Source organism: Sparus aurata, chromosome 6 (assembly GCF_900880675.1).
Source record: "Sparus aurata chromosome 6, fSpaAur1.1, whole genome shotgun sequence".
Taxonomy (NCBI): domain Eukaryota; kingdom Metazoa; phylum Chordata; class Actinopteri; order Spariformes; family Sparidae; genus Sparus; species Sparus aurata.
This window is the reverse complement of record NC_044192.1, coordinates 333,347-359,488: the sequence shown is the minus strand read 5'-3', so window position 1 is coordinate 359,488 and position 26,142 is coordinate 333,347. Positions and strand designations below refer to the sequence as shown.

At 39.0% G+C, this 26,142-nt stretch overlaps 2 protein-coding genes across 4 annotated transcripts in view; both read right to left on the bottom strand.

Annotated features, from left to right (window-relative positions):
- Positions 1 to 6,095, bottom strand: part of pik3c2b (phosphatidylinositol-4-phosphate 3-kinase, catalytic subunit type 2 beta) — a 32,116-nt gene extending 26,021 nt beyond the window's left edge. The window contains exon 1 of the mRNA XM_030419766.1: positions 5,786 to 6,095. The gene's annotated coding sequence lies outside the window, so the exon portion shown is untranslated. The remainder of the gene's footprint in view (positions 1 to 5,785) is intronic.
- Positions 6,096 to 14,025: 7,930 nt separating this feature from the next.
- The window catches only part of LOC115582599 (protein FAM107B), a 25,627-nt gene continuing 13,510 nt past the window's right edge, over positions 14,026 to 26,142 (bottom strand). For all 3 annotated transcript variants that reach the window (XM_030418640.1, XM_030418639.1, XM_030418637.1), the window contains 3 exons: positions 22,925 to 23,129; positions 14,509 to 14,668; positions 14,026 to 14,352 (listed from right to left, as the gene is read on the bottom strand). In XM_030418640.1, coding sequence (XP_030274500.1) covers positions 14,236 to 14,352; positions 14,509 to 14,668; positions 22,925 to 23,129 — 482 coding nt within the window. In that variant the 3' untranslated portion in view covers positions 14,026 to 14,235. The remainder of the gene's footprint in view (positions 14,353 to 14,508; positions 14,669 to 22,924; positions 23,130 to 26,142) is intronic.

The following is a 26,142-nucleotide window of genomic DNA, read 5'->3' as shown; positions in this document are numbered from 1 at the left end:
CATTACATTACTATATACTTTATTACATTACACTACATTACTTTATACTTCATTACATTACACTACATTACTTTATACTTCGTTACATTACACTACATTACTTTATACTTCGTTACATTACACTACATTACTTTATACTTCGTTACATTACACTACATTACTTTATACTTCATTACATTACATTACTATATACTTTATTACATTACACTACATTACTTTATACTTCATTACATTACATTACTATATACTTTATTACATTACACTACATTACTATATACTTCATTACATTACATTACTATATACTTTATTACATTACACTACATTACTTTATACTTCGTTACATTACATTACTATATACTTATTACATTACACTACATTACTTATACTTCATTACATTACACTACATTACTTTATACTTCATTACACTACATTACTTTATACTTCGTTACATTACACTACATTACTATATACTTTATTACATTACACTACATTACTTTATACTTCGTTACATTACACTACATTACTATATACTTTATTACATTACACTACATGACTTTATACTTCGTTACATTACATTACTTTATACTTCGTTACATTACATTACTTTATACTTCATTACATTACACTACATTACTTTATACTTCATTACATTACACTACATTACTTTATACTTCATTACACTACATTACTATATACTTTATTACATTACACTACATTACTATATACTTCATTACATTACACTACATTACTTTATACTTCATTACATTACACTACATTACTTTATACTTCATTACATTACACTACATTACTTTATACTTCATTACATAACACTACATTACTTTATACTTTATTACATTACACTACATTACTTTATACTTTATTACATTACACTACATTACTTTATATTACATTACACTACATTACAATATACTTCATTACATTACACTACATTACTTTATACTTCATTACACTACATTACTTTATACTTCGTTACATTACACTACATTACTTTATACTTCGTTACATTACACTACATTACTTTATACTTCGTTACATTACACTACATTACTTTATACTTCATTACATTACACTACATTACTTTATACTTCGTTACATTACATTACTATATACTTTATTACATTACACTACATTACTTTATACTTCATTACATTACACTACATTACTTTATACTTCGTTACATTACACTACATTACTTTATACTTCGTTACATTACACTACATTACTTTATACTTCGTTACATTACACTACATTACTTTATACTTCATTACATTACATTACTATATACTTTATTACATTACACTACATTACTTTATACTTCGTTACATTACATTACTATATACTTTATTACATTACACTACATTACTTTATACTTCATTACATTACATTACTATATACTTTATTACATTACACTACATTACTTTATACTTCGTTACATTACATTACTATATACTTTATTACATTACACTACATTACTTTATACTTCATTACATTACACTACATTACTTTATACTTCATTACACTACATTACTTTATACTTCGTTACATTACACTACATTACTATATACTTTATTACATTACACTACATTACTTTATACTTCGTTACATTACACTACATTACTATATACTTTATTACATTACACTACATGACTTTATACTTCGTTACATTACATTACTTTATACTTCGTTACATTACATTACTTTATACTTCATTACATTACACTACATTACTTTATACTTCATTACATTACACTACATTACTTTATACTTCATTACACTACATTACTATATACTTTATTACATTACACTACATTACTATATACTTCATTACATTACACTACATTACTTTATACTTCATTACATTACACTACATTACTTTATACTTCATTACATTACACTACATTACTTTATACTTCATTACATAACACTACATTACTATATACTTCATTACATTACACTACATGACTTTATACTTTATTACATTACACTACATTACTTTATACTTCATTACACTACATTACTTTATACTTCATTCGTTACACTACATGACTTTATACTTCATTACACTACATTACTTTATACTTCATTACATTACACTACATTACTTTATACTTCATTACATTACACTACATTACTTTATACTTCATTACATAACACTACATTACTATATACTTCATTACATTACACTACATTACTTTATACTTCATTACATTACACTACATTACTTTATACTTCATTACATTACACTACATTACTTTATACTTCATTACATTACACTACATTACTTTATACTTCATTACATAACACTACATTACTTTATACTTCATTACATTACACTACATTACTTTATACTTCATTACATTACACTACATGACTTTATACTTCATTACATTACACTACATGACTTTATACTTCATTACATTACACTACATTACTTTATACTTCATTACATTACACTACATTACTTTATACTTCATTACATTACATTACTTTATACTTCATTACATTACATTACTTTATGCTTCCTTACATTACACTACATGACTTTATACTTCATTACACTACATTACTTTATACTTCATTACATTACACTACATTACTTTATACTTCATTACACTACATTACTTTATACTTCATTACATTACACTACATGACTTTATACTTCATTACACTACATTACTTTATACTTCATTACACTACATTACTTTATACTTCATTACATTACACTACATTACTTTATACTTCATTACATTACATTACTTTATGCTTCCTTACATTACACTACATGACTTTATACTTCATTACACTACATTACTTTATACTTCATTACATTACACTACATTACTTTATTCTTCATTACATTACATTACTTTATGCTTCGTTACATTACACTACATGACTTTATACTTCATTACACTACATTACTATATACATCATTACACTACACTACATTACTTTATGCCTCATTACATTACACTACATTACTTTATGCCTCATTAGATTACACTACATTACTTTATGCCTCATTAGATTACACTACATTACTTTATGCTTCGTTAGATTACATCAGAGTAGTGTTGGAGTTAAGGCTGCTTGTTAGTATGTTTGCTTGGTTCAGTCAGCGCTGAGTTTGAAGAGGTTGAGAAGTTAAAGGTATATTAGTTACCTGTCCTGATCTGTTCTGGTCCGTCTGATCGGTACTGAGCATGTGCAACTCTCAACAGAGATCAGAAACGGGTGAGATGTCTCACTACGTAGCTTCTGTTATCAGTTCTGGAAAAGATTATGTGTTTAATTGAGAATAATATTTAGACTAAAAACAAGTTCCTGGTCTCCTGGAACTTGTTTTAAGTCTAAATATTATTATTATTCTCTCCTGGGTGTCTCCTGCTGAGGTTTATGATCTGCTCCCTGTTGTTCCGGCGTGTTTGTGATGACAAACGTGACACACGAGGAGACAGAGTGAAAGTGGTCTCTTGTAGACGAGGATCAGTCATCAGGCTGGTGTTGTTAAACTCAGACTGAAGACTGAAGCACTCAGCTGGAGTTCGATGCTAGTAATGAAGCTGATCTCCGATCAACTCAGTGTGATGACCGTCATGTCGATGTAATCTGAACGATGCAGATCAACTGATCTCATGTCAGCTCATGACCTCAAAAACTGTGTCAGCCAAACTGACCAATCACAGCTCTTGCTGTCCATGTGGTGACTTGAGGAAAGGAACAGCAGCCATAAGCATTTATTATCAAAACAACGACAGATCAATAACAGATATCATGTATGGACTCATGAATGTGACTGAGAGGACAACGGACTGAGGGGGTGTTGTCATCACACGGGGGGAGGGGAGGATGGTGGGGGAGGGGAGAGACAGAGTGTGTGTGTGTGTGTGTGTCCCACAGAGAAGGATAAACTGTGAGATCGCCACAGACCAGCTGTGTCCCACTTCCACACTGAGCACTGGTCTGACTGGTCTAGTCCAGCTGGGACCAACAGGAAGTGATGTTACACACACTGATTATTGATGACTCTGACCTCTGATCAGTAACAGTAACACACATCCAGAGAGGTTCTGCTGCTGTTCCCACACCTGGACTCTGTCAGACTCATGGTGGACAGTAATCTATCAGCTGTTTTACTGGCCTACATTACCCATGATGCAGCTGTCCCTCTGACCGAGATGAGTTTAGTTCACTAGTCTCTACTGAAACTGAGGCGTTGCTTTGGAAACATTCATACAGATTATAAACTGTCTCAGTGTCGGAGCGAACCTGCTTTACTTTTGGTTTATTTTATGAAACTTTATCTAAATGTTGTATAAAACGATCTCTATCAATAAAGTTGAATCTGAACAAAGATTTGTGTGTCTGCATGATGTCAGGGTACTTGTTTGTCATCTGTCAGCGACATCAGGCTTTGCAGCGACCAATCAGAATTCCCCCTTATCACCTGATCAAACCTGCCGCAGTAGTTTCAATAAAATCACTTCCAACACTGAGCTGCTCCAGTTTTCTGCAGGAGATTATCGTTCACACACGGACTGAAACTGTTTTCAACACTGTGGAGAACTCAACGTCTGTCTGGATCAGAACCATCACATTTACAAGTTAACAGAGACAATGGATCATCTTCACAACTGAGCATGGTACGGTCCAGATCAAACTGCAACAACAACAACAACACAACAACAACAACACAACAACAACAACACAACAACAACAACACAACACAACAGGGAGTAGAGAGGTGACACATCCGTCACATTTATATCAATAATAAAAAATGTCTCTCTGTCCTGATTTGATCGAAATGACCTCTCACGTATTTATCGCCACGCCCCCTGCAGTGACGTCATAACGCCGATGTTTTCTCAGACAAACAGATTTAAATAATTTCCCTGTCTGGGATCATTAAAGTAATTCTATCTATCTATCTATCAAAGTGTCCCATCGCACCAGAGAACACCCAGAAACCACGTGTTCACAGTGTTGTATGTGACGTCATACACGGTTCTGGTGAACGGTCAAAGGTCATGATTGTTGGCTTGTTTGCTGTTTAGCCTGTGATGCTATGATCTTTGTTGTTTCGGTCAAACTGCGCAGACTCAGAAGCAGGTGGCACACGTCATTATCCATGAAGTGATGGATCCAAACATCTGTGACAGCTGCAGCAGCTCCGGCTGTCTGCTACAGCCTCCAACCAAACTCCGTTCACAAATCCGGCACTTTAACGCAGCCTCATTCACCGGCCAACGTTCACACCAGCCACGGCCCGTACAAAGCTGAAGAAACGTTGCTGTCTTTGGATCCGAACCGGTCCTTTACATCAACTCGAGGGAAGTTTTAAAAATGTTAGGAACGTCAGATATCGGCTCGGCCTGTGTTCTTGTCGGGGTTTTCCTCCCACAGCCCGCATGCAGGGCGGTGGCGAGCAGCCCGGACCACTTCTGAAAGGTTAACTAAGATCTGTGGCGCTGAGCAGCATTTAGGTGGTTTACATGTTCGCCGAATTTAACTGTAATCTACAACTTATTCCAAAAGGTCATCAGCCATGTTCGACCTGGAGTCTACAGCTACCGACACAGCGGGAATGTTTTGATTGCCAGATGTGTGAATGGACTTTGGTTTGACCTTCTCTTCAAAGAATAGCAGCGAGTGAACAGACGAACTTGTCAGAGAAATGCGTCAGAACGTTTCCCATCATCCACCACAGCACCGTTAGCTAACGTTAGCGAGCAGCTGTGGAGCTCCAGGTGGAGAACCTTACCTGAGTGTCCGACTATGGTCGCCGGGAGCGGGCGGCGGTTGCCATTTTAAAGCGGTTTACTTTCCTGCCAAAAATTACATCGATGCCTTCAACTGTCGGCTCCGTGTCGGTGCTCCCGGCACATTAAAGGCTCCGGTCGCCGGTCCGGACGGTGTTCCGTACATGCAGGCGGCAGCGGCGTGTGAGCGGCCCCGCTGTGTCAGCCTGTTTACGGCTGAAGTGAACAATGCAGCCCGCTGAACGAGCTCCGGCTGCGGCGTCGCTCTGCTCCGCCTGTCGGCCGCGCGGCAGTCTCCGCTGGGCGGGCGCGCGCGCGCTCACACACACACACACACACACACACACACACAAACACGCACGCAAGGACCGCGAGCCGAAGCTGCTTCCGGTCACGCTTTCAAAATAAACCACCGTTTATAATGTAGCTCTCCTTGACAGCAGCTCAGCCTCACTGCGGTGCAGGCGGCACACTGAGCTGGTGCCTGATGTTGTTCTTCACCTCATGTTTGGTCTCCTTCGCTCCCCATCTTCAGGAAAAGTGTGGATTTATCTGGTTTCTTGGTTTTAGAATAAAGAAATTAATAGAAATGTGATTAATAGAAATATGAATTAATCCTGGTCCCTCGGCAATCAATAATAAAAATGATGTGATAACCTGATTTCTAACTGATGTTTCATGTTGTGAACGTGCAGTAGTGTCTTCTTCTGTGTGACTTGACTGAGTTCAGTCCAGTGGGCGTTGACAGGCCTGCAGCTTTACAGGGGCACAAAAAAAAGAAACAGCAACACCTGCTGGACGAACCGGTGAAGTCAGGACACCACAGAAGAAGAATCTATATGATCTAAACACCAGAGGTGAAGACTGGATAGATAGATAGACAGATAGATAGATAGATAGATAGATAGATAGATAGATAGATAGATAGGAAATTACGGTGTAGCAGCAGCATTACACACAGAGACAATAACAACACAATGAAATAAGAGGAACAACTTAGACATATTAAATAGCAATAGAAAAAAGTAATATACAAAAATGTACAAAATGTATAAAAGTGTATAAATAAGCAGAGTAACTGTAGTGCAAGATATATATAAGGTGCGTTGAACAGATTGTATAAAACCAAAGTGCGTAGAGACTTTGTGTTATGACCAGAGTGTTAGCTGTTATTATTGTACAGTGTGATGGCGTGTGGCAGGAAAGATTTCCTGTATCTGTCCCTTCGACAGCGGAGCTGCAGCAGTCTGTGAGAGAAGGAGCTCCGCTGTCTGTCTACTGTGTGATGGAGAGGCTGCTGATCATTGTCCATGATGAACAGTTTATTCAGCGTTCTCCTCTCCACCACAGTCTCAAAAGACTCCAACCTGAGACCAAGTACAGAGCCAGCCTTCTTGATGATTTTATCAAGTCTGTTGGTGTCGCTGGCTCTGATGCTGCTGCTCCAACACACAGCAGCAAAGAAAATGATGCTGGCAACAACAGACCTGGTGAAAGATCTCCAACATCTTGCTGCACACGTTGAAGGATCTCTGCTTCCTCAGGAAATAGAGTCTGCTCATCCCCTTCTTGTACACAGCCTCGATATTAGATTTCCTGTCCAGATTGTTGTCGATCACCACTCCCAGGTATCTGTAGTCCTCCACCTCTTCCACCACCTCCCCTCTGATCCGTAGTGAAGGCATCTTCTTCCTCCTGAAGTCGATCACCATCTCTCTGGTCTTGTCGACATTCAGCCTCAGATGATTCTGTTCGGACAGCTCTACAAAGCTGTCTACCAGTGTCCTAAACTCTATCCATCTGTACTCTGTCCATCATTTAAAAAGGAGCGGCTGTTGCTCAGGTGTTAAGGCAACATCTTGTTAACAGAAGTTGCTGGAATGATTCCTCTGGTCTGCATGTTGAAGTGTCCTTGGGCAAGATCCTGAACCCCAAACTGCTCCTGCATGGCCGCCGTCACCATCAGTGTGAATGTATGAATCACTGTAACTCACCTTGGACAGACACATCCATTAACATGGAATGGAAACACATGATGGTCTGACTCTCCTCTGGACATTTAGTAAATAAACATAAACTCTATTTTTATATATATACTTTCATCTTGATCCTTGAATAAATGAAATGTACCTTAAAGCTGTTGTTTCCAGACTCATTATGAATTGTGATGTTAAAAAAAAAAGGGGGTCAGTTGTTTTCCTGTAGCAGCATGCTAGTTAGCTAACAGGAGCAGAGCTAAGCTAATGAAGCTATAAGCTAACCTATAACATTAAAAGCTGAAGCTCGAGAGAATTACGTTGACAGAAGTTCTTTACAGAGATTTAAAATATACTGTTATTAGCAGTGAAGCTAATATAATAAGCTAATAGCATAAACATAAAGCAAACGTAGCATTAGCAGGGCTGAATAGTCAGCGAACCAGGCAGACAGCTAGCGTGACGGAGCTCAAACATGACTTTGGCTGATTTATTCAGTTCTATCAGTTGAGCTTATAGGACTAGATAGTACAATCCCTTGGATAATCAGTACTTGGTGTAGATATGGGGGTAAAGGGGTAAACGCTTCATAAGGGTCTTCAGGTGGGCACCCTCCTTCATTGGTGTTTTGTTGAAAGGCCCACGACACCTCCAAAGGGCTCAACAGCAACACCTGGCGTCCCAGATGTGCCCCCCTCTGCTTTTACCACTCGTTGGTCATTTTGCAGCCCAGTTGGAGTCCTTTCTTTTGATCCATGGCCAGTTGCTGCTTCGTTCGGCAGCATCTGACAGTGATTTGACGGCTTTTCGGAAGGCCTGTCCTTGCACTCCCATTCCTTTGAGCAGCTTGGTTGTGGACATGGCAACAAATCCTCTACACCCAATCTCAACCGAAAGCACCTGGGCACGCCAGCCACGTTGTTCTGTGTCTAGGAGGGTTGCTTCCACTCTTGCAGATGGCTTTGCTGGGAGTTGTCCTGGTCTTACAAATGGGGTGGTGTTTGTGTGCCTAGGCATTGGGGGAGGGAGGGCGTTGTTGGTAGTTCTCCTTCCTTCCAGGTTAATCGCCAGTTGTTGTAGGACCTGGTTGTGTCTCCACGTATAGCGGCCTTGAGACAAACTGGTTTTGCAGCCAGTGAGGATGTGTCTCAGTGTTGCAGGGGTTTGACACAGCGCACAAGAAGGATCTTCTCCAAACCACTGGTTTAGGTTTGTGGGTGTGGGAAGAACATCATAGGTGGCTCTGATGATAAAGCTGATTTGGCTTCCTTCCATCTCCCAAAGATCCTTCCATTTGAGCTTACGATGTTCCAGGTTTTCCCAGCTGGTCCATTGGCCCTGTTTGGACTGCGAGATTGCCTTTGCGCATCTGTCTGCCTCCTCTTGTTGCCGCACCTGAGCAACCACCAGCTTTCTCCTCTGGGTCGATGTTGCCTTGTGCCATGTGGGTCGACTTGTCCCAAGTCCAAACCCACCTCTTCCATGCTGCACCTGTCCTACAATGTCTCCATGCCTGAGAGCAGATTTTGCTTGCTGTACGGCCTCAGATGGGATCCATTTCCTCCCAGTTGCCAGTCTGGGAGCAGCCACTCAGATCATGTCATCTTGCGACTTGGTCAGGGTCATGTTTAGCCTCACTTTGGTGCATTTAAACTCCCCTGTGAGGCTAGAGACAGGCAATTCCAGGGCACCATGTCCATACAAGCCGATGTTGCTGAGGCAACGCGGGAGGCCAAGCCACTTCTTGATGTATGAACTGACTGTCCTCTCCAGCTTCTCGACTTTGGTCATGGGGATCTCGTAGACCGTTAGCGGCCACATCATGCGGGGGAGCAATCCAAACTGCAGGCACCACAATTTCAACTTGTCAGGAAGCGAGGTCTTGTCTATGCTGACAAGGCCTTTGATGGTATCTTCCCTCAGCTGATCACTCTGGTCTGCGTCTTTGAGGCTCGCATTGTACCAGCGCCCTAGGCTCTTGACTGGCAGCTCTGACACCAAAGGAATGGGTGTATCCTTGATGTGGAACCTCTGGTCCACCAGCTTTCCTTTCACGATGGATATGCTCCTGGATTTACTGGGTTTGAACTTCATCCGTGCCCATGCAATGTTGGCCTGAAGCTTTCCCAGTAGATGTTTAGTGCATGCAACGGTTGAGGTCAAGGTGGTCATGTCATCCATGTAGGCACAAATAGGAGGTCGACGATATCCATACTGGAGACGTTCTCCTCCCACGACCTACTTGGAAGCTTGAATAATCACTTCCATTGCCATGGTGAAGGCTTGAAGGGAAATGGTACATCCAGCCATTATTCCAACTTCCAAAGATTGCCATGATGTTGTGTATTCTGTTGTTTGGATACAGAATTGCAGATCTTGGAAGTAGTTTCTCACCAGGTTTGTGATGGTATTTGAGGATGTGGAAGAAGTTGAAGGCTGTCCAGATGAGAGAATGGGGGACGGATCCGAAAGGGTTGGCTAGGTCTAGGAACAAGACGTGCAGGTCTCCTCCTTCCCTTTTGGCAGATTAAATTTGGTGCCAGATCATGCTTGTTTGCTCCAAGCATCCTGAGAAACCAGGTATGCCGGCTTTCTGCACAGCTGTGTCAATCAAGTTGTTTTGCTTCAGGTATGTTGTCATCCTTTTAGCAACAATGCTAAAGAAGACCTTTCCTTCCACATTCAACAGGTTGATCTGGCGGAACTGATCAATGTTTGAGGCATCCTTCTCCTTGGGGATTACCACTCCTCCTGCTCTTCGCCACACTTTTGGGATGGTTTGCTTCATCCACATCACCTTCAATTGCCTCCACAGAAAGCGTAAGATGTTTGGGGAGTTTTTATACAGCTGGTATGGAACTCCATTTGGTCCTGGAGCTGAAGCTGCTCTTGCCTTCTTCACCGCTTCCTCGACCTCGCTCCACCTTGGGGGACTGTCGTCCAGTTGGTAACCTGGTTGAGGAATAGGTGGCATGTCTGGTGGTATCTCCCTCTGTTCAAATCTTTGGCTGTCTGTGTGGTTTCTTTTCAGGTGGTCCTTTTAACTCCCTCTTTGGCACCTTCAGTGACCCGCTCTTCTCCTTTGTGAAAAGTCCTTTCACAAATCTGAAGGGATCCTTGTAGAATGATGTTCTCGCCCTTTCCTTCCTTTTGCGTCGAGTCCTGAGATTTTCAGCTCTCCGCAGTCTTCCCAGGCGTCCCTTCAGGTCTGTCTGCAGGAGGTCGATGCCCACTCTTTCCTCCGCTGAGGCTCTCTTCCATTGTTTCATCAGCTCCCTTCTCGCTGGATTTCTTGCTGTCTTCTGGACTTGGGAGGGGTTGTTGGTGTCCTGTCCTTCTTTCCTGTCTTTTTTGTTCCGAACCTTTCTGCTCCGTAGGAGTAGATCATATCGCCCATTTTCTCCAGTTTCTTCTCTGCTGTTCCTCTAGTTCCGTCAAGGATCTTGATCTGGTCTGCGTCAATTTTCGCCCACTCTTTCTTGCTGTTGGACTTTGGCCACTTTACTTGAGGTCTATGGCCTTGAATGTTCTTCTCCAAAGCAGGTTGCAAGTGACTTGGTTCCAAGTTCTCTGATGTTGTGCTTGAATTACTTTCAGCCACTGGGGTGCTGATGCTCGGTGGACTGTGGGTTAAGTCCTGCCGCTGAGCTTCACTCGCCTGACTTGACCTTTCTCTCATAAGATAATGGTCAATGCGGGGTCCCTGCCTCACTTTCTTCAAGCACTTCATCCGCCCTTGATGTATTCTTAGGCCTCTGATGGACGTTATCTTGGACCAGCCACAGCTACATACTTGGAGCTCCGGTCCTTCAGCTAATGTTGCTTATTTGGTGCTGATTATCTGATTCGTAGTCGTGTTCATTCCAGGGTCAGGTACCAGGTTGTCAGCCGATGAGTCATATTCCACCCCGCTCTCGCAGACTCTAGGGGTGTTTTCCTCTTTGGACTTTTCGTAGCAATAAGGGGTGGCCTCTGTGCACTTATCAAGCGACGGAGCCTGCCATCATGGATAGCTAGTCCATGACAGCTCCGTTGGGGTCTTTCCTTCCTGTCAGCTGTCTTTCCAAGCCGTCACATGGTCTTTCCCTTGTTGTTCTCCATCTTATCAGTTGAGCTTATAGGACTAGATAGTACAATCCCTTGGATAATCAGTACTTGGTGTAGATGTGGGGGTAAAGGGGTAAACGCTTCATAGGGGTCTTCAGGTTCTAAAGAAGAACGCAACAGTAAAAACTTTTCAGCTTTTGGACATCTTTTTAAAAAAGTAATATAAATGTATAAATTGTTTAATTTCTGTATGAAAACATCCTTTCTGCTCATTTTGTAACTGTTTGTGCCTCAGAACCCTTTCAGTCCGTCTGTGGCTGAACGCCTCAGATCGTCTTCTGTTACATATATAAAACATATGTATCCAGTTTAAAAGCATTTTTATTTTTTATTTACTCCGTGTATGATTTTATTCATATATTGATTTTTATATTATTTTATGATTTTATTTGAATCGATCATGTATGTTCAGTCACAGCTGCTCACATTATTTCATGTGTGATGCAGAGATCTGAATAAATGAATAATGATAATTAAAAAACATTCTTTCTGATATCTGCAGGTTATGAAGACTTTGTATGACAGGATATTAAATGTTGTTTTGTGTCAGAAAACAGAAGAATCCAACAGGAGAATTATTATCTTTTATTGTCGTCATGTCAAACTAATTTTATTCAGCTGTGAATCAAAACAATCATTGCTTTAAAAGCCACAGAGTCAAATACCAATAGAAATAAGTTTAGACTCTAATGTTCACGTGCTCTAAAATAAAGACATTAAGATAATTTCACTGATTGTTCGACTCAATAAGGATTAAATGATTACATCATCACCTGACGTCAGGCTTCTGCTACGGGTCGATCAATATAAAAAAGTGACATGGAAATACAAAACCTTTCTCCTAGATAACCTCATGATGAAGATATTTTCCATTAAGTAACAAAACAAAACCTGACAACTTATTAATACAACAGACTTCATAATACTGAGATCAGGTTTAAAAACAGACAGATCATCATCATGACATCATCATCATCATGACATCATCATCATCATGACATCATCATCATCATGACATCATCATGACAGTTAACGTCCTCTGTGACGAGGGGACAGTTAGTTAATTGTTCAGCAGATTAATTATCTTTTAATATGAACCAGAAAATCTTTACTGATGAACAATTCTAACAGTCTGTCCATCTGACAGACGTCCACCAGGTGAGACACACCTGTTCATCTGTCCATCACCTGCCAGGTGTCCAACCTGACAAGCTCTGACAGTCAACAACAGTGTCCTCAGTGTGTCCTCAGTGTGTCCTCAGTGTCCTCAGTGTGTCTTCAGTTTGTCTTTAGTGTGTCCTCAGTGTCCTCAGTGTGTCCTCAGTGTCCTCAGTGTGTCTTCAGTTTTTCCTCAGTGTGTCTTCAGTGTCCTCAGTGTGTCCTCAGTGTCCTCAGTGTGTCTTCAGTTTTTCCTCAGTGTGTCTTCAGTGTCCTCAGTGTGTCCTCAGTGTGTCTTCAGTTTGTCCTCAGTGTGTCTTCAGTGTCCTCAGTGTGTCCTCAGTGTGTCCTCAGTGTGTCCTCAGTGTGTCTTCAGTTTGTCCTCAGTGTGTCTTCAGTGTCCTCAGTGTGTCCTCAGTGTGTCTTCAGTTTGTCCTCAGTGTGTCTTCAGTGTCCTCAGTGTGTCCTCAGTGTCCTCAGTGTGTCTTCAGTGTGTCTTCAGTTTGTCCTCAGTGTGTCTTCAGTGTCCTCAGTGTGTCCTCAGTGTGTCTTCAGTGTCCTCAGTGTGTCCTCAGTGTGTCTTCAGTGTCCTCAGTGTGTCCTCAGTGTCCTCAGTGTGTCTTCAGTTTTTCCTCAGTGTGTCTTCAGTGTCCTCAGTGTGTCCTCAGTGTCCTCAGTGTGTCTTCAGTTTTTCCTCAGTGTGTCTTCAGTGTCCTCAGTGTGTCCTCAGTGTGTCTTCAGTTTGTCCTCAGTATGTCTTCAGTGTCCTCAGTGTGTCCTCAGTGTGTCCTCAGTGTGTCCTCAGTGTGTCTTCAGTGTCCTCAGTGTGCCCTCAGTGTCCTCAGTGTGTCTTCAGTGTCCTCAGTGTGTCCTCAGTGTGTCTTCAGTGTCCTCAGTGTGCCCTCAGTGTGTCCTCAGTGTGTCTTCAGTGTCCTCAGTGTGTCCTCAGTGTGTCTTCAGTGTCCTCAGTGTGTCTTCAGTGTCCTCAGTGTGTCCTCAGTGTCCTCAGTGTGTCTTCAGTGTCCTCAGTGTGTCCTCAGTGTGTCTTCAGTGTCCTCAGTGTACCCTCAGTGTGTCCTCAGTGTGTCTTCAGTGTCCTCAGTGTGTCCTCAGTGTGTCTTCAGTGTCCTCAGTGTGTCCTCAGTGTGTCCTGTGAACCTGTGGACAGTCTTCTTGTCAGTTGTCTGTCTCCTGGGGGACAGCAGCTGTCTTTACACCTCCTTCTCATCTCTACTGTGAATAGACGTCCGTCTCAGATTCTCCTTCACCTTGACGAACTCTGGAGCTCTCAGGTTGTCCTCCTGCTCCTTCTCCTGTTGTCTGTCCAGCTGCAACACAAGAGACACAGGAGACACAAGTCACAATGCCATGACGACAGGAAGACGCCATGATTGTGATGATGTCTGTGGACGAGCTCAGAACCAGGTCTGTCTCAACTCTCGTACACCAAAGATCAATAAACACTGTGTGTGTGTGTGTGAGACCTCGTCCAGCTTCCTGTGTCTCTTGAGCAGCTCGGCCTCCAGAGGAGAGATCTTCCTGTGAGCTTCCTCTTCCTGTTTCCTCTGTTTGATCAGCTGATCTCTCTTCCTGGACTCCAGAACTCTCTGCAGCTCCGGCTTCACCTCCACACTGGCCCCGCCCCTGGACACACACACACACACACACCCACCCACCCACCCACCCACACACACACACACACAAACAGAAGAAAAAGAAGAAGAAGAAGAAGAAGAAATAAGTTCAGCATTAAATGAGAAGCTGAAGTTGTCCTTGTAAAAAGTGTCAGTTTGTGGCAGCATGTCTGTACCAGCCTGTCTGCTTCTGTGTCTAAAGTGCTAAAGTCTTACCTGCCAACATTGATCAGCTGTTTGAACACACTGTTTACACTGATTTCACCATTTACACTCCATTTATGACAGAAGAAACATGTTATTGATCTAAACATGTCACATGTTACAAAGACACTAAACAGTAACAATATAGGCTACTTCTTTGTCCCCGTGGAGAAAGTCCCCAGACTCCCTTAACAAATGTGTCAGTTTAGTGAGTTGTTGAGTTGGAGACACTTTATAAACTCTGTGAAACTCTGTCTCTGACTCATTCTGCATTATTTGGACCGTCTTGTAAATTCAGCAAATGTTCTACATGAACTTCTTTCTGTCTTTGAGTAGAAACATGGAGTCTGTGTGTCTCAGTGATGGACGGGTTTGTTTCATACAGAGCAGAAAGTGACATCACATCACAGGTGGTCACTCAGGACAGATGTTAATGCAGCTGTGAATTCTCCCATATGGTTACTGATAGTGATAGATCTCGGGTATTGATCAATATTTTAATATTGTGTGTGTGAATAGTTAGGGATCAAGTTATGTGGAGATGTGGAGGAAATGTTATGCACATGTTGAACCTTTGCTGCAGACCCACTCGTCAGTCCTCGTTCTCCTCGACTTATCTTCTGTGTTCGACAGTCAACCACCAAATCCTCCTCTCCACTCTGACTGAACATCACTGACTCAGCTTTAACCTGGTTCACATCATACCTGACAAATCTCACCTATCAGGTCACATGGAACGGCTCCTTTTCCAAACCCTGCTTTCTGGAAACTGGTGTCCCTGAAGGCTCAGTATCAGGACCGGTTCTGTTTCCACTGTACACTAGATCACGAGGCTCTGCAGTCACATCACATGGATTCTCTGACTGCTGTTCTGCTGACGACACCAACTGTTCCTCTCTTTCCCCTCATCCTCCTCCAACAGCCACGTTGTGACGCTCATCTCTGAATGTCTGCATCATCTCTGCTTGGACAGCTGCTCATCACCTCAAACTCAACCTGAGTAAACCTGAACTCCTCTTCATCCCGGGGACAGACTGCCCTCACATGGACCTGTCAGTCACTGTCCAGGACGTCACGGTATCGCCTTCATCGACGGCGAGGAATCTGGGCGTAATCCTTGATGACGGACTGTCCTGCACCCCCAACATCACTTCTGTGGCCCGATCCTGCAGATTTGCTCTCTACAACATCTGCAGGATCTGGACTTTCCTCACAAAAGACTCAACACAGCTCCTGGTCCAAGCGCTGGTCATCTCCCGCCTGGACTACTGCAACTCCCTCTTGGCTGGACTCTCAGCCTCCACGACTAAACCACTGCAGTGTATCCAGAATGCTGCAGCGCGCCTTCCCAAATTCTCCCATGTGACCCGCCTCCTACGTGACCTCCACTGGCTTCCTGTTGTGGCCCACATCCGATTCCAGATGATGGTGCTGGTCTTCAAGGCCGTCAACAGAACTGCACCCGTCTACCTCCAAACACTGGTCAGACTACACGCCCCAGCAAGAGCACTGCACTGGTACCGGCATCGCTGAGAGAAAACAAAGCTGCTCAGAGAAGTCACAACTCTTCTCTGTTCTGGAGCCTCAGTGGTGGAACCAACGTCAGGACAGCAGAGTCACTCTCTCTTCAGAAAAAGACTCCAGACTCTCTGTTCAGACTTCACCACGATCTCGCAGAGGATGACTCTCTCCAACCCCCAAAAAATATATGCACTTGTATGTTTGTATCGTTGCACTTCAATCTATCACAGCACTTATGACTTAAAGAATCTTTGATAAACAGCAGTTATGATCCTCAGATGACGGCTTGACAGTTGTTTCTATATATTCTGTTACTCCATCAATGGCGATGTCGTGCTTTCTCTCTTGTGTCAAATGTCTTTATTAAGTCGCTTCAGACAAAAGCATCTGCTAAATGTCCTCAGTGTAATGAGATGTAAATGCAAAATGTAATATAAATGTGATGCAATGTAATATAAATGTGATGTAATGTAATGTAATGTAATATAAATGTGATGTAATGTGATGTAATGTAATGTAATATAAATGTACATGTAATGTTATGTGATATAATGTGATGTAATGTAATGTAATGTGATATAAATGTCATGTGATGTAATGTTATGTAATATAAATGTGATGTAATGTAATGTAATGTGATATAAATGTCATGTGATGTAATGTTATGTAATATAAATGTGATGTAATGTAATATAAATGTACATGTAATGTTATGTGATATAATGTGATGTAATGTAATGTAATGTGATATAAATGTGATGTGATGTAATGTAATGTAATATAAATGTACATGTAATGTAATGTGATATAATGTGATGTAATGTGATGTGATATAATGTGATGTAATGTAATGTAATATAAATGTGATGTGATGTGATGTAATGTATTGTATATAAATGTGATGTAATGTAATATAAATGTGATGTAATGTAATATAAATGTACATGTAATGTGATATAATGTGATGTAATGTGATGTAATGTAATGTATATAAATGTAATGTAATGTAATATAAATGTGATGTGATGTAATGTAATATAAATGTGATGTGATGTAATGTAATATAAATGTACATGTAATGTAAGGTGATGTAATGTGATGTAATGTAATGTATATAAATGTGATGTAATGTAATGTATATAAATGTGATGTAATGTAATGTAATATAAATGTGATGTGATGTAATGTAATGTAATATAAATGTGATGTGATGTAATGTAATGTAATATAAATGTGATGTGATGTAATGTAATATAAATGTGATGTATTGTAATATAATGTGATGTGATGTAATGTAATGTAATATAAATGTGATGTGATGTAATGTAATATAAATGTGATGTAATGTAATATAAATGTGATGTGATGTAATGTGATATAAATATGATGTGATGTGATATAATGTAATGTAATATAAATGTACATGTAATGTAATGTGATATAATGTGATGTAATGCGATGTAATGTAATGTAATATAATGTGATGTAATGTAATGTATTGTATATAAATGTGATGTAATGTAATATAAATGTGATGTAATGTAATATAATTGTACATGTAATGTAATATAATGTACATTTGTGATGTGATGTCATGTAATGTATATAAATGTATATAAATGTGATGTAATGTAATATAAATGTGATGTGATGTAATGTAATATAAATGTGATGTGATGTTATGTAATATAAATGTACATGTAATGTAATGTGATGTAATGTGATGTAATGTATTGTATATAAATGTGATGTAATGTAATGTATATAAATGTGATGTAATGTAATGTATCTAAATGTGATGTAATGTAATGTAATATAAATGTGATGTGATGTAATGTAATATAAATGTGATGTGATGTAATGTAATATAAATGTGATGTAATGTAATGTAATGTGATGTGATGTAATGTAATGTAATGTGATATAATGTGATGTGATGTAATGTAATGTAATATAAATGTGATGTAATGTAATGTAATGTAAATGTGATGTGATGTGATGTAATGTAATATAAATGTGATGTAATGTAATGTAATGTGATATAAATGTGATGTAATGTAATATAAATGTGATGTAATGTAATATAAATGTGATGTAATGTAATGTAATGTGATGTGATGTAATGTAATATAAATGTGATGTAATGTAATGTAATGTGATATAAATGTCATGTGATGTAATGTAATGTAATATAAATGTGATGTAATGTAATGTAATGTAAATGTACATGTAATGTGATGTAATGTGATGTAATGTCATATAAATGTGATGTGATGTAATGTAATATAAATGTGATGTGATGTAATGTAATGTAAATGTGATGTAATGTAATGTAATATAAATGTACATGTAATGTAATGTGATATAATGTGATGTAATGTGATGTGATATAATGTGATGTAATGTAATGTGATATAATGTGATGTAATGTAATGTAATATAAATGTGATGTGATGTGATGTAATGTATTGTATATAAATGTGATGTAATGTAATATAAATGTGATGTAATGTAATATAAATGTACATGTAATGTAATATAATGTGATGTAATGTGATGTAATGTAATGTATATAAATGTGATGTAATGTAATATAAATGTGATGTGATGTAATGTAATATAAATGTGATGTGATGTAATGTAATATAAATGTACATGTAATGTAATGTGATGTAATGTGATGTAATGTAATGTATATAAATGTGATGTAATGTAATGTATATAAATGTGATGTAATGTAATGTAATATAATGTGATGTGACGTAATGTAATATAAATGTGATGTATTGTAATATAAATGTGATGTGATGTAATGTAATGTAATATAAATGTGATGTGATGTAATGTAATATAAATGTGATGTAATGTAATATAAATGTGATGTGATGTAATGTAATATAAATGTGATGTGATGTAATGTGATATAATGTGATGTGATGTGATATAATGTAATGTAATATAAATGTACATGTAATGTAATGTGATATAATGTGATGTAATGCGATGTAATGTAATGTAATATAAATGTGATGTAATGTAATGCATTGTATATAAATGTGATGTAATGTAATATAAATGTGATGTAATGTAATGTAATATAAATGTGATGTGATGTAATGTAATATAAATGTGATGTAATGTAATATAAATGTGATGTGATGTAATGTAATATAAATGTGATGTGATGTAATGTGTTATAATGTGATGTGATGTGATGTAATGTAATGTTATATAAATGTACATGTAATGTAATGTGATATAATGTGATGTAATGCGATGTAATGTAATGTAATATAAATGTGATGTAATGTAATATAAATGTGATGTGATGTAATGTAATATAATGTGATGTAATGCGATGTAATGTAATATAAATGTGATGTGATGTAATATAAATGTGATGTAATGTAATATAAATGTGATGTGATGTAATGTAATATAAATGTGATGTGATGTATTGTGATATAATGTGATGTAATGTAATTTAATATAATGTGATGTGATGTAATGTAACATAAATGTGATGTGATGTAATATAAATGTGATGTAATGTAATGTGATATAATGTGATGTAATGTGATGTAATGTAATATAAATGTGATGTAATATAATGTAATATAAATGTGATGTGATGTAATGTAATATAATGTACATGTAATGTAATGTAATGTAACATAAATGTAATGTCATGTAATATAAATGTGATGTGATGTGATGTGATGTAATGTGATATAATGTGATGTAATGTGATGTAATGTGATGTAATATAAATGTGATGTGATGTAATGTGTTATAAATGTGATGTAATGTGATGTAATGTAATATAAATGTGATATAAATGTGATGTGATGTAATGTGATATAATGTGATGTAATGTGATGTAATGTGATGTAATATAAATGTGATGTGATGTAATGTGTTATAAATGTGATGTGATGTGATGTAATGTAATATAAATGTACATGTAATGTAATGTGATATAATGTGATGTAATGCAATGTAATGTAATGTAATATAAATGTGATGTAATGTAATATAAATGTGATGTGATGTAATGTAATATAAATGTGATGTAATGTAATGTAATATAATGTGATGTAATGCGATGTAATGTAATATAAATGTGAAGTGATGTAATGTGATATAATGTGATGTAATGTAATGTAATATAAATGTGATGTAATGTAATGTAATATAAATGTGATGTAATGTAATGTAATGTAAATGTACATGTAATGTGATGTAATGTGATGTAATGTCATATAAATGTGATGTGATGTAATGTGATGTAATGTAATATAAATGTGTTGTGATGTAATATAAATGTGATGTAATGTAATATAAATGTGATGTGATGTAATGTAATATAAATGTGATGTGATGTAATGTGATATAATGTGATGTAATGTAATGTAATATAAATGTGATGTGATGTATTGTGATATAATGTGATGTAATGTAATGTAATATAAATGTGATGTGATGTAATGTAATGTAATGTAACATAAATGTGATGTGATGTAATATAAATGTGATGTAATATAATGTAACATAAATGTGATGTGATGTAATGTAATATAAATGTACATGTAATGTAATGTAATGTAACATACATGTAATGTAATGTAATATAAATGTGATGTGATGTGATGTGATGTAATGTGATATAATGTGATGTAATGTGATGTAATGTGATGTAATATAAATGTGATGTGATGTAATGTGTTATAAATGTGATGTAATGTGATGTAATGTAATATAAATGTGATATAAATGTGATGTGATGTAATGTGATATAATGTGATGTAATGTGATGTAATGTGATGTAATATAAATGTGATGTGATGTAATGTGTTATAAATGTGATGTGATGTGATGTGATGTAATGTAATATAAATGTACATGTAATGTAATGTGATATAATGTGATGTAATGCAATGTAATGTAATGTAATATAAATGTGATGTAATGTAATATAAATGTGATGTGATGTAATGTAATATAAATGTGATGTAATGTAATGTAATATAATGTGATGTAATGCGATGTAATGTAATATAAATGTGAAGTGATGTAATGTGATATAATGTGATGTAATGTAATGTAATATAAATGTGATGTGATGTAATGTAATATAAATGTGATGTGATGTATTGTGATATAATGTGATGTAATGTAATGTAATATAAATGTGATGTGATGTAATGTAATGTAATGTAACATAAATGTGATGTGATGTAATATAATGTGATGTAATGTAATGTGATATAATGTGATGTAATGTGATGTAATGTAATATAAATGTGATGTAATATAATGTAATATAAATGTGATGTGATGTAATGTAATATAAATGTACATGTAATGTAATGTAATGTAATGTAACATAAATGTAATGTAATGTAATATAAATGTGATGTGATGTGATGTGATATAATGTGATGTAATGTGATGTAATATAAATGTGATGTAATGTAATGTAATATAAATGTACATGTAATGTAATGTGATATAATGTGATGTAATGTGATATAATGTGATGTAATGTGATGTAATATAAATGTGATGTAATGTAATGTAATATAAATGTACATGTAGTGTAATGTGATATAATGTGATGTAATGTGATGTTATGTGATGTAATATAAATGTACATGTAATGTAATGTGATATAATGTGATATAATGTGATGTAATATAAATGTACATGTAATGTAATGTGATATAATGTGATATAATGTGATGTAATATAAATGTACATGTAATGTAATGTGATATAATGTGATGTGATGGATAAAGAAATAGTTAGAACGGTCAGTATTGAAAATAAGTTTACTCCCGTGTTCCCCCACTGCTAGAATATGTCAGTGTACAAACAGCAGATTGGATCCATCGTGTCTCAGAGCGGTCCGGACCAAAGTCCATAAAGTGTGTCAATCATCATATTGAATACACAACAACACGTTCTGCACTAGTTTCAGATTTAGCTGCTGGAAATCTAATCTGAACTAAAAGAAATCGATGAGAGAGCAGCTTCTTAAGAGAACGCGCTCATCAGGACAAGTGACCGGACCAACAGAACAGCACCGGTGTGGGATCTTTTCTGGACTCGTGTCACATTATTTATACAAATGTGTTCTTTACATCTGTTCTGTTTCTATTTACCTCATTTAACCTCTGAAGCTGTGGACGAGCTCAGAACCAGGTCTGTCTCAACTCTCGTACACCAAAGATCAATAGACACAGTGTGTGTGTGTGCATGTGTGTGTGTGTGTGTGAGTGTGTGGGTGTGCACGTGTGTGTGTGTGTGTGTGTGTGTGTGTGTGCACGTGTGTGTGTGTGTGTGTGTGTGTGTGTCCTCCAGCAGAGGGTGCTGTGTGAGCAGCTCCTCCATCAGCTGCTGACGTCACTTTTATCATTTAATATGAAGAAAGAATGAAAACGTGTTGATGTGACTGAAAGTCTCACAGCTGATACAGCTGAAAATATCATGATTAATACACACACACACACACACACACACACACACACACCCTCAGTACCGTTTGCAGCTGGTCATCAACTCTCTGTGAAGTTCTTGGTGACTCTTTGAGGCTTTGACAGGATTGATGAGTTTTCTGGGTTTGATGAGGTCATCGTCCTCGTCCCCCTGCGGGTAGTCGGGCTGGGGGACGTGGCTGGACACCGGGGACGGCTTCCTGTGGACGCCTTCGGACCGGTGCTGCTGCAGGTTGGCATTCGCTGAGGCTGCAGACACGAGGACAGAAACAGCAGGAGTCAAAACTTTCATAGGTTCATAAATGTTTGGTTTAACAGCTCTGTCTCCACGTCTCCTCCTCTCCTTGTGTCCTCGACTCCTTGAGTCTTCTTCTCCACACTTACTGCTCTGCAGAGGAAGCAGTGATGCATTCTGGGAGCTCTGCTACTTTACAGTTTTTTTCGATTGCTAAGATGCATTGGTCGAAATTGAAGCGACATGTTCAAAACTCTTAGCACAGTCTGCAAAACAGAAATGCATGTGGGCTAAACTGTGTCTCATTTTTCATTGCTTTCAGACGACGTGCATTCAGTGACCACAGTCACCGAAATGGATGAAGTCTTTTCTCATTCACTAGTTCACACCTGCAAAACACTATGCTTTAACAGCACATTTTTCAAATGCTAACACACTTTGTTCAAAACAGTTAAAAACACACTCAAAACAGAATGATAGGGGAAAAAACACTGGGAATTTCTGCTGCAGCCACATTGAAATCTATTGAAAATTATATCAAAATATTGACAATAAAAATAAATAAAACGAAGATGCAATTCCAAACAGCTGATGGTAGTTTTCAGCTGAAAACTGATTCAGGTGATCTGCGTTTGGCCTCATTAGAAAGCATATATAAAAGGAGTGGCTTCTGATTCTTTTTCCTGTGCAAGTATGGATCAAAGAGCAGCGGGTGAAGATGGTAGAGAGAGAAGAGCAGCCAGGAGAGGCCAAATTTTCACAGATGTCCAAGAAACCGCTCTTGTTGGTATGGTCATCGCAAACAATGCCATCAAGTTGAGGGAAACTGGGACAGAGTGCTGGAAGACAACGCAACCTTTGCCAATGTGACCATCGTCAGCACTACAACAATTAGCAGAGTGCTTGAGAAGAATAAAGTTCGGATGAAGCAACTGTACAAAGTACCTTTCGAAGGGAATGGAGAACGTGTCAAACAACTCCGTTATCAATATGTTCAGGTAAGATGTTTGTTCAATGAGTAACCAAGTGGACATATGTTTGTTGTGCTGTAAAACCATGAATTTCCTTTTTTTCAGACGGTCATGGAGATGGAGGCCAGACCAATTCCACATGAATTGGTATACGTGGACGAAGCAGGATTCAGCCTGACAAAAAAATGCAGACTGTGTTAAGAGTTTTGAACATGTCGCTTCAGTTTCGACCAATGCGTCTTAGCAATCGAAATAAACTGTAATCATTACATCATGTGCGTCCGTGACGACTCGACAGATCTTACTGAAGTATTTTCACGATGTAAGAGGACGCGGCTTCGTCCAATCAGGCGCAGCAGGACTGATGGAGGGTGCGGCCTGTAGCTCCGCCCTCAGGACAGACATGCTGAGCTCCAGCAGGAAGTGAACAGCATGGTGGGTGTAGTGCCGGCTGCAGCCTGCAGGGGGCGCAGCAGGGCTCCGGTGTGTCACACAGAAGAAAGGACAGATTATCAGAATGTGATCCGTCCTCAGACACACAGATCACATGTCATGTCACAATGACCTCAAGTGCAACCAGAGACGCCGTCCGCTGCTTCATCTTTCACAAATATTAACCAGCCCGTCTCAGAAACAGGCAGCAGCAGGACGCAGCCAAAAGGCTGCTGCACGGATTCGCCTCCGTCCTTCAGGCGATCAGCAACAATAACGTGACACGGACAGCCTGCGTCACGCCGCCTCCACGTGTTCATGAGCTGCAGCTGTGAGCAGGTGAAGGTGATGATGGTGGAATCAAAGCTGAGCCAGAGACCACTGTTCACCACCGTGTTCCAACATCTGGCAGAGTGAAACCGCTGGATGGTTTTAACAAGACGTGTCTGTGAGACAGAACTAGGTCTCAGAAGATGGACGGGATGTTCTTGTGTCCAAACCGAACCAGATGTGATGTCACAGAGTGAAACTGGAACATAAAGTTTCAACATCATCTTCATCATGGAGCTGATTGGTCAGCAGCGTCACCTCTGAGCTGCTCGACGTCTTCATGTGAGCAGAGAAGCTCTCTGACTGGACGGGTCCAGCAGGGCTCTCTGGGTCCTGTGGTTGCTGTTCTGGACTTTATTTCCTGTCAGGGTTCAACCCGAGGACTGAAGCAGGGAGTGTGGACGGACTTTGAGATCTTGTGTGTTCTGGTATTGATCGGACACAGGATGTAGCTGTGATCCTGTTACAGACCGTCTGACTGCAGCTCATTGATCGCGTTACAGCTCAAAGCATGAAGAAGAAGAATAAACTCCTCCTCATCCTCAGAAACTCACATTCATCAGCTGGACCGTTCAGAACCTGACGAACAGTCCTGAACAGCTGACGCCTCAATCTGGAGACGACCAGGTGACGACGACGACACTGATGTTGATAACTTGCGTGAAATCATAAAGACTCAACAGAATCTCGCTGACTTTAGTTGTGACTCAAACTGAGCGGGACAGAACAGGAGGAGCTCTGTGTGTTTGGACTTGATGACACAAACAGAAGTTCTGACTGTTCAAACACAGCAGGTTGAAGTCTGCTGTCCTCTCACATGTGACCAAACACACTCTGCTGTGACGGGTCAGACTGTCAGCTGTCGATCCGATCCTGACTCTGACATCCTGACAGACGTTTGATTGACATTCAGTCCAACAAGTTCATCAAGAGTCCGGTGACAGCAGGTCTACCATCTAAAGTTCTACAGTCTGAGGACGGTAACACTAGAGCATATTGGACCAAACCAGAACTTTCACACCAGAGATTATTGTCAACAGTTGTTTGTTCTGATGAAAGCTGTGAAAATCTTTGATTCTATCAGAACCTCAGTCCAGTTGGTTCAATCCGCTCACATGAAGTTTTGCTGCCAACAGTGACATCATGCTGATGGTCCGACACTCTTCTCCTCACACTGACCCGTGAACAGTCGGCACCACGCTGCGGTCCAACTCACCACTCAACACCTGAATTATTCATGAAGAGCAGAACTAACAGCAGAATATCCAGGAACAGGAAAGTGTTCTGTAGGTAC